The 16,623-nt window shown below is 40.5% G+C and overlaps 2 protein-coding genes across 2 annotated transcripts in view; one reads left to right on the top strand and one right to left on the bottom strand.

Moving 5' to 3' along the window:
- Window positions 1–16,311, top strand: part of LOC106085091 (uncharacterized) — a 75,638-nt gene extending 59,327 nt beyond the window's left edge. The window contains exons 12-15 of the mRNA XM_059365747.1: window positions 9,090–9,108; window positions 9,163–9,443; window positions 15,282–15,815; window positions 15,874–16,311. Of these exons, the coding sequence (XP_059221730.1) occupies window positions 9,090–9,108; window positions 9,163–9,443; window positions 15,282–15,815; window positions 15,874–16,186 (1,147 nt within the window). The 3' untranslated portion in view covers window positions 16,187–16,311. The remainder of the gene's footprint in view (window positions 1–9,089; window positions 9,109–9,162; window positions 9,444–15,281; window positions 15,816–15,873) is intronic.
- Window positions 3,253–4,131, bottom strand: LOC106085097 (platelet endothelial aggregation receptor 1). The gene is made up of 2 exons (XM_013249134.2): window positions 3,599–4,131; window positions 3,253–3,529 (listed from the first exon to the last, which is right to left on the bottom strand). The coding sequence occupies exons 1-2, from the start codon at window positions 3,757–3,759 to the stop codon at window positions 3,322–3,324; spliced, it is 369 nt and encodes a 122-aa protein (XP_013104588.1). The 5' UTR covers window positions 3,760–4,131; the 3' UTR covers window positions 3,253–3,321.
- Window positions 16,312–16,623: the final 312 nt, after the last annotated feature.

The following is a 16,623-nucleotide window of genomic DNA, read 5'->3' as shown; positions in this document are numbered from 1 at the left end:
ATCCGGAGATCGGGAGCTATATCAGGCTATAGTCCGATTTGGACTGTACTTAACATAGTTGTTAGAAGTCATAACAGAACACTTTGTGCAAAATTCCAGCTAAATCGGATAAAAATTGCGGCTTCCAGGGTCTCAAGAAATCATATCGGGAGTTCGGTTTATGTGGGAGTTGTATCGAAATCCGAACCGATATGGCATATTTGAATCCCCAATGACCTACATCAATATTCAGTATCTGTGTAAAATTTCAAGTGGCTAGCTTTACGCATTCGACCTCTATCGTGATATCGACAGACAAAAGGACGGACGGACGGCTAGATCGCCTGAGAACGTCAAGACGATTAAGAAGATATTTACCTTGTGGGGTTCTAGATGAATAATTCGAGGTGTTACAAACGAAATGACTAGATTAGTATAGCCCCATCCTATGGTGGTGGGTATAAAAAAAATTGAGATTCCATTGCAGGATAATGGAATGGAATCTCAATAAGAATTTAAAAACCCAAAAAACGAAAGAGCAAACAAACCTGCAATGGGATTTTAATAAGGTTTTAAGAAAAAGTAAAATTGCCCGAATCCGCTTTCCTTGTTGTATCCCATTATCCTCAACTAGGTTAGGTTAGGTTGAACAGAGGGTGCAGATATTAATCCGCCCCATGCCACTATAGACATACACCTAAGCCAGTAATCGGCTTGTTGTGCGCTCTAAAAACTATAAAGTAACCTCTAAAAAGAAAATTTTATGTTAGGAATTCCGTGCTACTTACAAAATCCTTAATTGTTTTCAATGCCACTGCCCTAAGTTGGTTCATATCTGATATTGCGTCTCCACCTAAGTACTGATATCTGCTAAACGCGAAAGCCGGGCATTGACAAAGGAAATGCTCCAACGTCTCATCATCTTCCCCGCATGCCCTATACATGCTTTCACTTGCCGCACCGATTTTACATAAGTGAGCTCGTAGTCTTATGTGTCCCGTTATGATACCAATAGCTATACTGACCTCCTTTTAGCTTCCTTTCAGTAATAGCCTCGTCTTCTCACGATCTGGATCCCACCATAGTCCCCTGGCCGCCAAATCGTCTGCCCTTTCATTTCCCCTTACTCCGTTATGGCCCGGTACCCAAACGATGCGGATTGTGCCATCCCCAGAGAAGGCGTTAATCTCCTTCTTATACCGCAAGACTGTTCGTGAACTTACCATTCTGGTTGTTATTGCCCTTATGGCAATTTTACTGTCGGTAAAGATGTTCAGACTCGACGTCCTCGCACTCGCATTCCGTGATAGCCCGGATCTCCGCCTGCAGGACCATATTATGATCAGGCAGTCTAAAACAGATGTCAGTCCCTGGGTTTACAATGTAAACCCCCAGGCCCACTCTGTCCTCTAGCTTTGATCCATCCGTGTAACATGATCTTCCAGATGGCAATACTAGGGTTCCGTCAATCCAAGACTGTGCAAATGACAGCAGTGCGTCGCACTCGACTCAAAGGTTCATCTCAGGTATTCGATCGGAAACCTCTCCCCTTCCTTCCAGGTTTGCTATCGTCGCCTCGATTATACCACGATGGTATGAGCTGTTCCCATCCTCAATCCATTCTCCCATCGCCTTTAGTCTCATAGCCGTAGTGGCTGCCTCACACCTACTCTGTATGTCAATGGGTCGGATATCTTGAAGAGTCTCCAGTGCCCTAGTGGGCGTGGTCCTCATCGCTCCGCCTATGCCAAGACAACATGTTCTCTGAACCTGTTGTATGGTTCTTATGTTGCACTTTTTCTCCATAGCAGTCCGCCAAACTACTGAGGCGTAAGTAAGTATTGGTCTAATCACGCTCCTGTAGAGCCAGTGGACTATCTTAGGATTCAGGCCTTATTTCGAGCCTGGGGCCCGTCTACATAGTGCCCAACATCTGTCAGCCTTCTCAGTACACTCCTGAGTGTGACACTTCCAATTCAGTTTCCTGTCCAAGATCACACCTAAGTATTTGACCTTGTCAGATATCGAAATCGTCTTATTGAGGAAACGTGGTGCTTTAAATTGGCCCACCTTCGTCTTCCTCGTGAACAGGCATATTTCAGCCTTCTCTGGGTTAACATTGAGACGTTTGGGTCTAGCCCAGTCATATGCCATATGCAATACCCTTTCGGCCCTCCTGCATAGCTCGTTCGGATCCTTGGCCCCTTGGAAGTATTATAACATCGTCTGCATAGCAGACGGGTTTAAATCCTTCCTCAGTCAGCATCCGTAATGGGTCATTTATGGTGGTCACCCATAGGAGTGGCGATAGAACGTCCCCCTGTGGCGTGCCCTGTGCCACTTTCTTCCTTATATTAATGCCATTGGACACACAATTTATCCACCTGTTCCTTAGCAGGTGGATAAATTGTGTGGCACGCACTTCCTATGATCGCCTCCAACCGCCCCTAACTTGATGTTGTCTTGTCATCTCGAGTATCATTGGCACTCATTTGCAGTTACTCCGCATGAAAACGATGCTTTCCTCTATCCGCAACCTGTGGTAACGATGAACACCATACTCGTCGGAGCTCAAATATTCAGCCTATATGGTGCTCATAATTATCCCGTGTCGACCGGGATAACTATGAAATACTCTACGATTGTAAGGGTGTCTTGAAACCAGAAATGAATGGTCTCGCGCAGGCCTTTGGTCGGCGTTGGTGTGACGTCTTTTCCAATATCGGCCTTATACCATTTTGCTTTCCAGCACACATATTTAAACTACTTAATTTTTAGCATATTTTTAGGCGTTGCATTAAAAATATTCTGCATCAATTCCATAGCCATGTGGATGTAATAATCTTTTGTTTATTATCGCACATGAACTTTTTCAATGCAATCACACTGCGATGCTATTAACACACATGCAGCCGACACTGTTAGCAATTAAAAGAAAGAATTTCAAAATCAAAGTGAAACAGCAATGACACCAATAATTTGTTTGTCGTTGAACTTAATAATAAACAAAGGTGGGGACACAATAGCAGAGATGAACCATCTTGATATGGAAAACAATTAAGGATTTTGTAAGTAGCACGGAATTCCTAACTTAAATGTTCTTTTTCGAGGTTACTTTTTAGTTTTTAGAGCGCACAACAAGGCTTAGGTGTATGTCCATAGTGGCATGGGGCGGATTAATATCCACAGCCTCTTTTCAACCTCACATAAACTAACCTAATTGAAAACCATTCCGTACAAAAGAAAACTCTTACTTTATGAAGACTCTTACTATTAGGCATTGCTTTACATTAAATTTATTTATTGTTCTTATTGTCTAGCGTAAATTTATGACCTTAGGTTTTAATAGATACTCGCACAGCGGCCGTTTTCTCTTATATAGCCTGGAAAACATTCACAGACATCGGGAGCAGCACATATGCCATTGTCACAGTCGTCATTGCAAATGGGATCACATTTCAAGGAATGTCTGGCCAAACGATTGCGATTATAGCCAGGACAGCAATAGGACACAGTACGCATGCGTACCTCAGGATCATTGACTTTTGCTCTGCAATGCAATTTAAGCGTTGATTAATTGAGATACATTTTTTAAATGATCCAACCACTTCAAACCTACTCCACTTGTTTGTAACAGATCCCCGCCGACATGGTGGTCTTGACATCCATTATAAATAATTCTCGTTCACTTGGTGTATTCAATTTCCAAAATTGGGGCACCGCCACTGCGGCACCCACACACATACACAGAACAATAAAACAATTTAATTTCTTCAACATGATACCAAACTAATAATAAAACGGTTACTATAAAAATGATTTTTTTTTATATTCCTCTTTAGTTAAAATGGTGGTTTTTGTCTCAAACCACTATGCTATGCGGCTCACTAATGACTGCTCCCAGCGGCTTTGTATCTCAGCCTGCCAGCAGCTGGATTTTTTTTGTTTTAATTCTTTGACGTCTGTCTTTTGTTCGTTCATTCATGGATTCACTCTTGTTATCAGTTTTATTTTTCTTTTATTGTATGTATAAAACAATAAAAAACTTTTTTTTCAGGCTTTCTTTGGCTGCGGAAATTTGAATTTTATAAATTAGCTCTGATTGTGCTTTCTGGCCGTCAATATTCTAAGGCAATTCCCAATCGATATGATAGACTTAAATAGATTTGTGAGCCAAAGGTTAATAAGAATAGGAAGAGAGGCCCTCATTTGAATTATAAGCTTTTAAGTTTAAATGTGAGTAAAATCACTCAATTATAAGCTTTTACACTGTGAAACAAACGATTCATCGATTCATATCATATGAATTAAAAACACACATAAATTTAATTTAAGAAATCATATTTGATAAAACAAAAAATCAAATTTAGGTAGTAATTGTCACTGTGTCAAATTTTAGTGAAATCGGATTATAAATGCGCCTTTTATGGGGCCAAGACTTTAAATCGAGTTATCGGTCTATATGACAGCTATATCCAAATCTCGACCGATTTGGGCCAAGTTTCAGAAAAATATCGAAGACCCTAAAAAAACTCAATGTCCCACATTTCGGCGAAATCGGACAATAAATGAGCTTTTGTGAGCCCTGGCAGCTATATCCAAATCTGGACCGATTTGATCTAAATTGAAGAGGGATGTCAAAGGGCCTAACATAACTCACTGTCCCAAATTTCGACGAAATCGCACAATAAATGCGCCTTTATGGGCGCAAGACTTTAAATCGAGAGATCGGCCTATATGGCAGCTATATCCAAATCTGAACCGATCTGGGCCAAATTAAAGAAAGATATCGAACGGTCTAACACAACTCACTGTAACAAATTTCGGCGACATTGGACAATTAATACGCCTATTATGGACCCAAGAATTTAAATCGAGAGATCGGTCTATATGGCAGCTTTATCCAAATCTGGACCAATCTGGGCCAAATTAACGAAAGATGTCGAACGGTCTAACACAATTCACTGTAACAAATTTCGGCGACATTGGACAATTAATGCGTCTTTTATGGGCCCAAAATCTTAATTTGAGAGATCGGTCTATATGGCAGCTATATCCAAATCTGAATCGGTCTATGCCAAATTGAAAAACGATGTTGAAAGGCCTAACAAAACTCACTGTCCCAAATTTCAGCAAAATCGGATTATAAATGCGGCTTTTATGGGCGTAAGACCCTAAATCGGCAGATCGGTCTATATCGCAGCTATATCCATATATGGACCAATCTGGACCAAATTGAAGAAGCATGTCAAAGGGCCTAACACAACTCACTGTCCCAAATTTCAGCAAAATCGGAAAATAAATGCGGCTTTTATGGGCCTAAGACCCTAAATCGGCGGATCGGTCTATATGGCAGCTATATCCATATATGGACCAATCTGGACCAAATTGACGAAGGATGTCGAAGAGCCTAACACAACTCACTGTCCCAAATTTCAGCAAAATCGGATAATAAATGTGACAATTATGGGCCTAAGGCCCTAAATCGGCTGATCGGTCTATATGGGGGCTATATCAAGATCTAGTCCGATACAGCCCATCTTTGAACTGAACCTGCTTATGGACAACAAGTAAAAGCGTGCTAAGTTCGGCCAGGCCGAATCTTATATACCCTCCACCATGGATCGCTTTTGTCGAGTTCTTTTCCCGGTGTCTCTTTTTAGGCAAACAAAGGAAAGGAGAGGATAAAAGAAAATTGCTATGCTATTGGAGCTATATCAAGTTATGGTCCGATTCGGACCACAATGGAATGAATTTTGGAGACTATAGTAGAAGTCATTGTGTAAAATTTTAACCAAGTCGGATAAGAAATGCCCCCTAAAGGGTTAAAAAAGTAAAATAGGGAGATCGTTTTATAGGGGAGCTGTATTAGGCTATAGACCGATACAGACGATATTTGACACGTATGTTGAAGGTCATGGGAGAAACCGTTGTACAAAATTTTGCCCAAATCAGAAAATAATTGCGCCCTCTATGGGCTCAAGAAGTCAAGATCCCAGATCGGTTTATATGACAGCTATATCAGGTTATCGACTGATTTAAACCATACTCAGCACAGTTGCTCGATGTCATAACAAAACACTTTATGCATAATTTCAGCCAAATCGGATGAAAATTTCGCCCTCTAGTGGCTCAAGAAGTCAAGATCCCAGATCGGTTTATATGGCAGCTAATTCAGTATATGGACTGATTTAAACCATACTTAGCACAGAAGTTGGAAGTCATTACAAAACACTTTATGCAAAAATTTCAGCCAAATCGGTTGAGAATTTCGCCCTCTAGTGGCTCAAGAAGTCAGAATACAAAATCCAAGGTTTATATAGTAGCTATATCAAGTTATTGGTCGATTTGGACTATACTTGGCGCAGTTGTTGGAAATCAAAACAAACAACTTTGTACAAAATTTCCACCAAATCGGATTAACAGTACCACTACTATGGTACAGGGTATTACTGCACAGGATAGCTGTAAGCACACACAGGCTGGAACATTGAGGTCCAATCTATGTGGTGTTGATTGCTGTCACGAGAAGCTTAGCAGCGAGCTACCGGGCGCGTCCACAGGTTCCGGATTGTGGAATGCTCCATACGGAGTAGCTACAACGGCAGTCGCGGACTATCAGTGGTATCGAGCGGAGAGTCTCAGTAAGAGGCCGGGTGGCACCAACTCTTGCAAAAATACTGAGGTGCTCGATGTTGGCGCCTTTAATAACCAAAGCCCGCCTTGTTCCCTCTATAATAGGTCCGTGGGACCGGAACGAGCTTTTTCACACAGGAGCTTGGCGAGGATCGCCATCTCCACATTAAAATGTAAATACAACAACACCCAGAAAGAAGATAGATAGATACCCATTGATATGTATACCGATCGACTCAACATCACTTCCTGATTCGATTTAGATATGTCCGTCTGTCTATCTGCCTGTCCATCTGTCCAGTTAATTTGTGTACGAATCATTCGATCGTCTTCAACTTTGCCACGAGCATTTTCTTGCGCCTAGATGCAAAGCCCGTTAAAATTGAAAAAAATCGGTTCATAATAAGATATAGCTCCCATATATATGTTCATCCGATTTGAGCTAGTATTGCAATAATTTGGTCATTTGTTAACGGATTCACACGAAAATTGTCACAGAGATTTCCTTTATAATTCCCGGTATTGCTATTTAATTTAACTGAAATCGGTTCAGATTGAGATATTGCTCACATATATATTTTTTTCGTCCGATCTTAAACAATAATTTTGTAATTTGTTAACCGAACTTCACAAAATTTGCCACAAAAGTTTCTCTTGTAACTCTTTTGATATCAGATGAATTTCATAGAAATTTGTTCAGTTTTAAACATAGCTCTCATATATATGCATCTTCTGATTTTCACTTTAAGGCCTTTGCTAACTCATTGATCAATCGATCTCTCAAAAATTTGCACAACGATTTTCTCTGTGGCTCCTAAACTATGTACGGATTTTAATCGAGGTTCTGCATATCAAGTTCAAGCTAATGCATAACAAAATGTTGGCTTCGCCCGACTTTAGCCCATCCAATTTGTTTATATCAGATCCCACTTGCAGATACCTTTCATTTGATACTCATATTATTGCAATCGATTACCTTGCCCGTTTGGGTGGGACGTTCCCGGTAATTTCTCACCAATAGTCGGGCTTATTAACTAATTTTCTTAATGCTTAATAACTATCTTTCGATGCTAGGACTTCTGCGACTCGGTTCTGTGGTTTGCCGTTATAAAAGTAATTCTCTCCCAAAGAGGGCAAATTTGCGACCATAGCAATAAAGTGCTCAAATTAAAGGTTTTTGGGAGTAATCTGATATCAATTTTTAGGAAAATGTGTCTATGGAGCCTCCTTATACCTGTTGAACATCGCAACATGGGGCTCAAATAAGAGGTATTTTAGAGTAGAACACGAAGCTCTTATATATTTTCGGGGCCAAGTCACTGGGTGGCTGCCCCATCCCCGAAATAGGACATGTATGACGACTATAGAAATATGGGGCTCAAATGGAAGGTATTTGGGAGTAGATCTCGAATCTAGTGTCTGGGGGACCACCTCAGCCCCGAAAACGAAACCTGATATAGTAGCTCCCAAATGTATATAATAAGTATATATATGTTCTTGAATCAGCGTAGACCTAACCATGTCCGTCCATCTGTCTGTTGAAATCACGCTACAGTATTTAAAACTAGAGATATTGAGCTGAAACTTTGCACAGATTCTTTCTCTGTCCAAATACACTGATCTCCCGAATATACTTGTTGAGCCCCTACAGGGTGCTGTTCTTGTACTGATTTAGCTGAAATTTTGTACAATGACTTTTTCTATGACCTGTAACATATGTGCCTGAATCAAACCATAACCTCATACAGCAACCATATAAACCAATCTCCCGATTTTATTTCTAGAGCCCCTATAGGGTCAATTCTCATCCGAATTGGTTGAAATTTTGCACAATAGCACCTACTATGGTTTCCAAAATCCAAGCCAAATATAACACGAATCGGCTCATAACCAGATATAGCTCTAAAATCATAGAAATTCTTATCCATTATCCTTTGTTTGACTATAAAGAGTTATCAGACAATGAACTTGATAAAAGCGATCCAAGGTGGAGGGTATGTAAGATTCGGCCCGGCTGAACTTAGCACTCTTTTACTTGTTTTGTCTAATGATATTATTAACACTTCCCAGAATCAAATGTGTGAATATGCGGTCATTATGGCAATAATCCATATATCCTAAGGCAATAAAATAAAATGAAATAAATCAAAAATCATAGTAAATCAATTAGCAATGATTTTTTTTTTTGTCATTATACTTTGTTTGCAAAACAAACAATAAGAACGTACTGCCCATAGTCGGCCACATCGTTTCAATCTCCTTCAAAGCAGCCCAGAGTAGAAGAATATGAGTAAGATCAACAAATGAGTGATCTCAGCTAAGCCGGGCCAAACAAAACCCAACCGCTATCGGCACTTTCACAAAAGATTAAAAACCAATGTTTTGCATTTGAGAACCAACAAATAAAAAAACAAAAACCAAAAGGTTTAGAATTATTAGATGAATTTCAATGTGAAATTTTGCGATAATTTTAGTTGCTTGGCGGCCTGCAAGGCAAACGGTTGTGTTGATTTTATTCAAATTAAAAATTGTTATAAATAGTTTTAAATAAAAATGAAGTTTTTTTTGTTGCTTTGTGCCCTGTGTGCACTATTCTGTGGTAGTTTGGCCCAAATCAAAACTGGCATTAAAACCCGTCAACCCTCCAATCCCAATCAGGAATATGAACAAGTAAACTATGAACGTTACAATGGTAACTTCAAGCCTGCTGAATATTATCAAGGCGAAGTCTTTACCCCTCATGCCAAAGCCCCCCTGGATGCCACAGCTGAATTCATTAATAAAACCAGAGCAGGCATTGCCTCGGGAATTTGTTTTAAAGAAGTGCCGTAAGTTTTGTTCGTTCAGTGATCAGTGATGAAAATACTCTAAAGTAGTGACCCTTGGTGACCTGGAATTTTTGTGATTTGATAAAGACAAACTGAGTTGAATTAGAACAAAAAAAAAAAAATTCTTTGATTATATGGATTTCTAGGAATCCATATTGACGTTAAGAAATTGATAGAAAATATAGAGAGCTACGCAATAGTAAATCAATAGGCATCGAATATATGGGTTGCCCAAAAAGTAATTGCGGATTTTTCATATAGTCGGCGTTGACAAATTTTTTCACAGCTTGTGACTCTGTAATTGCATTCTTTCTTCTGTCAGTTATCAGCTGTTACTTTTAGCTTGCTTTAGAAAAAAAGTGTAAAAAAGGATATTTGATTAAAGTTCATTCTAAGTTCTATTAAAAATGCATTTACTTTCTTTTAAAAAATCCGCAATTACTTTTTGGGCAACCCAATAGTTTAAAATCTGTTGATACGAGTCCTACGTAACTTTTCACTTTTTTGGTAAGATTTTTTTAAGCAGTCTTGGAGAATTGCAAAAAATCGTAGATATATAAGTTTTTTAACCCCCTTTGTATAAGAATTGCGCCTTGTTGGCGCTCAGAAAGCAAAATGGGGAGATCGCTTTATAGCTATTGATCGATTTAGACCATATTAGACACGTATATTGAAGGTCATGAGAGCAGCCGTTGTACAAAATTTCTTCCAAATCGGATGAGAATGGCGCCTTCTAGACGCTCAAAAAGTCAAGATCCTAGATCGGCTTATATGGGAGCTACATCAGGTTATATACCGATTTGAGCCGTACGTAGCACAGTTGTTGGAAGTCATAACAAAACTCCTCATACAAAATTTCAGTCAAATCGGAAGCGAATTGCTCCCTCTAAAGGCTCCAGAAGTCAAGACCCAAGATCGGTTTATATGGCAGCTATATCAAAACATAGGCCCATTTAAACAACACTTAGCACAGTTGTCGGAAGTGATACCAAAACACTACGTGCAAAATTTCAGTCAAGTCGGACGAGAATAACGCCCTCTGGAGGCTAAAGAAGTCCAGACCCAAGATCGGTTTATATGGCAGCTATATCAAGTTATGAACCGATTGAAACCATACTTGGCAAAGTTGATGGATATCATAACAAAACACGTCGTGCAAAATTTATTCCAATCGGATGACAATTGCGCCCTCTAGAGGCTCAAGAAGTCAAGACCCAAGATCGGTTTATATGGTAGCCATATCAAAACATGGACCGATTTAAACCATACAACTAACACCTGTTGGAAGTGATATCGAAACACGTCGTGCAAAATTTCATTCCAATAGGAAAAGAATTGCGCGAAGTCAAGACCCAAGATCGGTTTATATGGCAGCCATATCAAAACATGGACCGATTTGGCCCATTTAGAATCCCAACCGACCTACACTATTAGTATTTGTGCAAAATTTCAAGAGGCTAGCTTTACTCCTTCGAAAGTTAGTGTGCTTTCGACAGACAGACCGACGGACATTGCTAGATCGACTTAAAATGACGTTACGATCAAGAACATATATACTTTATGGGGTCTCGGACGAATATTTCCAGTAGTTACAAACAGAATGACGAAATTAGTATACCCCCATCCTATGGTGGAGGGTATAAAAAGTAGAATGGATAAGAAATTCTTTGCTATTGGAGCTACATCAGGCTATGGACCTGATGTAGCTCGCACAATTCGTAGAAATCATTGTGCGAAATTTCAGCCAAATTTAATAAAAATTGGACCCTAAAGGGGATAATGGATAAGCATTGCTATGCTATTGGACCTTTATCAGGCTTTGGACCGATTCGGGTCCATATTCGTTTGGTTGCTGGAGCCCATAGTAGAAATCATTGTCCGAAATTTCGGCCAAATCTAATAAAAATTGGGCCCCATAGGGGCTTAAAAAGTAAAATCGGGAGATCTGCATATGTGGGAGGGATCATGCTATGGACTGATTCAGGCCATATTTGACACGTATGTTGGAGGTTATAGGAGAAGTCACTGTGCAAAATGTCAGACAAATCGATTCAGAATTCAGATCGGTTTATAAAGGAGCTATATCTCGTTTAAGACCAATTCAGACCATACTTGGCACCTATGTTGAATGTCATAGAAAACGTATACGTCAAAGCAAGTATACATAGCTCTCATAAAAAGCCGCTAGAGGGCGCAATTTTTATTTTGTCTTCCTGGAACTTCCAATAGCCAAGTATGTTTTGAATCGGTTGATAACTTCATATAGTTGCCTTATAAACCGATCTCGCCCTTTAGAGGGCGTAACTATTATCCGATTGGTCTGGCATTTTGCACGTTACGTTTTGTTATAACTTTCAACAGCCGTGCCAAGTATGCTCGAAATCGGGTGATTACCTGATATAGCTGTCATATAAAACGATCTCCCCGATTTGACTCCTTGAGCCTCTAGAGGCTCAATATTTTTCAGATTTGGTTGAAATTTTGCACGTAACGTTTTACTATAAATTCCAATATATCTGCCATATAAATCGATCTCCACGATTTGACTTCTTGAGCCTCTAGAGGGCCCAATATTTTTAAGATTTGGCTGAAATTTTGCACGTTACGTTTTGCTATAACTTCCAACAGCTGTTTGAAGTATGGTCGTAATCGCTTGATAACCTCATATAGCTGTTATATAAGCCAATCTCCTGATTTTACTACTAGAGCCTCTAGAGAGCCTAATATTTATACGATTTGACTGAAATTTGTCACGTTAAGTTGTGCTATAACTTCCAATAACCGTTCCAAGTATGGTCGACATCGCGTGTAAGCCTGATATAGCTTACATATAAACCAATCTCCCCGATTTGACTCCTTGAGCCTCTAGAGGACCCAATATTTTTCAGATTTGGTTGAAATTTTGTACGTTACGTTTTGCTATAGCTTCCAACAGCTGTTTGAAGTCTGGTCGTAATCGGTTGATAACCTGATATAGCTGTCATATAAACCAATCTCCTGATATGACTTCTTGAGCCTCTAGAGGGCCTAAATATATACGATTTGACTGAAATTTTTCACGTTACGTTGTGCTATAACTTTAAATAGCCGTTCCAAGTATGGTCGACATCGGTTGATTGCCTTATACAGCTGCCATATAAACTTATCTCTACTATTTGAGTCTCTAGAGGGTCCAATATATATTAGATTTGACTGAAGTTTAGCACGTTAAGTTATACTATATCTTCCACCAGCCGTTTGAAGTATGGTCGAAATCGGTTGATAACCTGATAAAACCGTCGTATAAACCAATCTCCTGATTTGACTTCTTTAGCCTCTAGAGGGCCTAATATTAAAAAATTATTAAACGTTTAATTCCAGGAGTAATTCGAGAATGGGCACATAAGCATGATCGGAGACGATCTCTCCCTGGTATATTCTTTGGCCTTCCTCCGTTCGTGTAGTACTTAACCCCTTACACATTTAGTCAACATTGGAGGAAGTAGCCATCGCTGAAAATTCTTTCTTATGTTCTCGCCAGGATTCTAACCAAAGCGTACAGAGTTATAGGCCGACACATTATCCTCAAAACCAGGGTGGCCTAGAAGTTCATTCCGCCACGCATCTCGACCTAACTATCCTCGATTCAAAGACCTTAAGAGCCTTCGTCGATACAGACCTCTGCTTCAAAGACACTCGCCTTGCAGTCTCAACGACATACAGTGGGAGAAAAAAAAAACTGATAAAAAATATGCCGTGTAAGAGCGGGTAGAGATATCTCTCTCTCTCTTTCTCTTCGTCTTGTTAAGGAGCCTCCTGCTTTCCATCCTGAGTACCTTCAATTACTGTGTTTACCACGATTAGTTCGCCATAAGCTATATTAACTGCGAACACTAGTTCCCTTGCTTCCAATATAGGCCCTCAAGGTGGGGTCCCCTGACAATACTGACCAGAAACTCCTTTTCGCCATCCTTATCTCCTTCTTGGACCTATCCAAGGCTTCACGATATTCATCCCAGCCCTCTGCCGTGTTCTCCCTATCTCTTCTTCTTGTTAAAGAGCTTCCTGCTTTCCATCCTGAATACCTCAATTACTGTGTTTACCACGATTGGTTCCCCATAAGCGGCGGTACTCGCTCTGGCAATGCTTTCCGAGAGGCTTCGTTCAGGGACTCCGTTATAAGTCCCACTGCGACAACCAGTCCCTTTACATCAGATATAAGCCCTTAAGGGGACTTAAGCCTGACCATATATTGTCTGAACCTTTTCAATTTGTCTTTTTGGGTTGCTATGCGGCTTCCTGCTTCTTATCTTGGGCGCAACCTGAAAATCAATTCTGTGATGATTCAAAAAAAGCACTGGGTAGAGACATTCCAGTTTAAGACTTTAACATACTCACTGCTCGTCACTTGCGTTATATCTGAAACCTGTTGCCTGAGCCGATTATAGGTTGTTGGGGATACCTAGTTCGTGAAAAAAAATTTAACAAAAAAAGTGACTCTCTATTGTTTACATCATTGTTACCCCATAGACTGAGGTGGGCATTGGCGTTACCTTACTTTTAATTGGCTATGACAGAGCATTGGCGTCACCTCTAAGTATAAAATCGTGCTACTTGGCCTCGTATCATATGACCAAGGCCCGGACCATGTCTAGAAGGAGGATGTCTTCATCTTGGCCTCTTCAGAGCCACTACCGTTAAGTCATCATTGATGTAACGACAAATCAGTGTAACATTCTCATAAGGAACAAGGGACAAACTTCTCACATTTAAAGCTCAATGATAAGGGCCCTCTCTTATATAGCCGAGCTTGAACGGCGTGCCGCAGTGCCTCTTTGGGAAGAAATTTTTACATGGCTTCTATACATGGCCTAGCACCTCACAAATGTCGCCAACATTACGAGGGTAAAACCACCGCTGAAAAAAAAGTTTTCTGATGTTCTCGCCAGGGTTCGAACCCAGGCGTTCAGCGTCATTCAAATCTCTGAGCTACGGTGGCTTCCAAGGATTACATTCCGACTGTCATCGATTCAGCTTTTAATCTTTCTCTCTGTCGAATGAGAGATGAGAGTAAGATGGCGTGATTCAAGCCCACGAATTTTTTACCTTGTACCCACGCTTCCCAGATAAGGTCCAATTCAGTACCAACTCTTCTCATAATTCTGAGCTACTAGTCCTCGGTTGCCTTTGAGTATCGCAGATAATTCTGCACTTGCAACAGATGGCGAAAGTGACAAGAATTCTGAATCGACCCTGTTTGACAGATCATTGCCACTTCCTTTATCCCTCACATGTGCCCCTAAATTTCCCAGAACTCCCATAGCAAACGTTTATTCTGCACATTTAGCAGATGGAGTATGACTTCATTGTACAGTACAGGAGGGGGTAGTCACACTTCCAAAGCAGACCAGCGGGTTATTTTATGGATCAGGACCAGCTCGATCATCATGACAGGCAAATGGGGTCAAGGTCTTTGCATATTTTCAATAGACGGACGGACCGACATGGCTAGGGCGAATAAGTCGAGGTATTTAGAACAGAATGACCAAATTTGTAAACCCCCATTCTAAAGTGAAGCTTTTTTATCAACCGACGGATAAGCCAAAGATAACACAGCTTTAACAGACGTCTTAAGGACTATGTAGGTCCCTTGATCTGAACTAGAATGTTTTCTCTCTAATGACGGGCCTAATTCCGGTTTGGTTGTATTCATTCTCATTTTTAAATTGGCTCCACTCTTTTCACCCATGTTTTGCAAATTTGCCCCGTTTCAATTTCTTTTGTAAATTTGAAAAATTTTTTCTAATTTTAATTTCCCCAAAAAAGTTTCTTATCAACACTTTTTTGTTTCCCTTCCAGCACTTCCTCCCTTGCCAAAAATGGCCAAGTGCCCGTCAGCAATGGCACTTCACCCGGCATGAGTACCGTGCAGGTATGCTGTGAGGGTTATGAGCGAAATCCCCATATCTTCAAGCGTTGCGATCCCATCTGTGAAGATGACTGTCCCAATGGCATTTGTACGGCACCCAATCAGTGTGTTTGTATTCCAGGACATCTGCGCAATGCTGCTGGAAAATGTGTTACCACCTGTCCCATAGGATGTGACAATGGCATATGTGCTGATAATGGTCAATGCCAATGTAAACCAGGATTTATGTTAGAGCCTAGAGAAGGAAAATACTGTTTGCCGGTTTGCGAAAAGGGATGTCAGTTTGGCAAATGCGTAGGACCCAATCAGTGCGCCTGTGACAAGGGCTATCGCGTGAGTGCAGCAGGAACATGTGAACCTGAATGTGAACGTTGTGAGAATGGCAGGTGTACCGCCCCTGGAGTATGCAGTTGCAATGTGGGATACACTGCCATGGGAGGTGTATGTGAGCCGGTGTGTTCTTTGTAAGTACCGAAGACAAGGGATTTTAATATTTTTTGTTAATATTTTTGTTTGTTCAAGGGGCTGTGACCATGGCTTTTGCAGTGCTCCCGACACCTGCTCCTGTCCCCCCGGCTCTGAGTTGGACCGTTCTGGCATTAAATGCAATCCTCGCTGTGAAGTTCCCTGTGTCAATGGTGTTTGTGCCAGCCCCAATAAATGCGATTGTGAGCCTGGCTATATTCGTGATGAGAAACAACCCCATATGTGTGTGCCCCATTGTCCTCAGGGATGTCCCAATGGATATTGTTCTGCCCCTAATTTCTGTGCCTGCAATCCTGGCTTCATAAAGAGCGGTGTTAAAGGTCGTCATTTCTGCAATCCGTCCAACTAAATACAGCTTAATTATGAAAATATAATTTTTTTTATGAGATTTTAAAGTTATAAGACTACCCAAGAGTTGAACGAATCTAGAATTTAATAATAAATGAAAAAATGTTTCAAGTTTATTAAACCAAAGTTTCTAGTCGTAATCCTGTTGACATTTTCGTCAATCTCTTCTATGCTTGGACAATCTAAATTATCTTGGCCAAGTCTTCTTCTGAGTAGCCTTCCGAATTTTGTCCAGTTAGCTTTCAACTTATTCCGGATGCTTATCAGATTCGACGCCGGCCGTGCGTTTCCAAACCTTATGTAACGATGGTCAGAAAAAGAGTGTTCAATTCAGACGCTCCAATCCTGAACCTCATCGATTTGATTTTCAAATCAAATAGAAGTCAAAGTACCGAGGTAACTCGGTATTTTCACGTTGTGATAGATGGAAGGCATTCG

The sequence above is a fragment of the Stomoxys calcitrans genome, chromosome 3 (genome assembly GCF_963082655.1).
Source record: "Stomoxys calcitrans chromosome 3, idStoCalc2.1, whole genome shotgun sequence".
Lineage (NCBI taxonomy): Eukaryota > Metazoa > Arthropoda > Insecta > Diptera > Muscidae > Stomoxys > Stomoxys calcitrans.
This window is presented reverse-complemented; position numbering and strand designations above follow the sequence as displayed.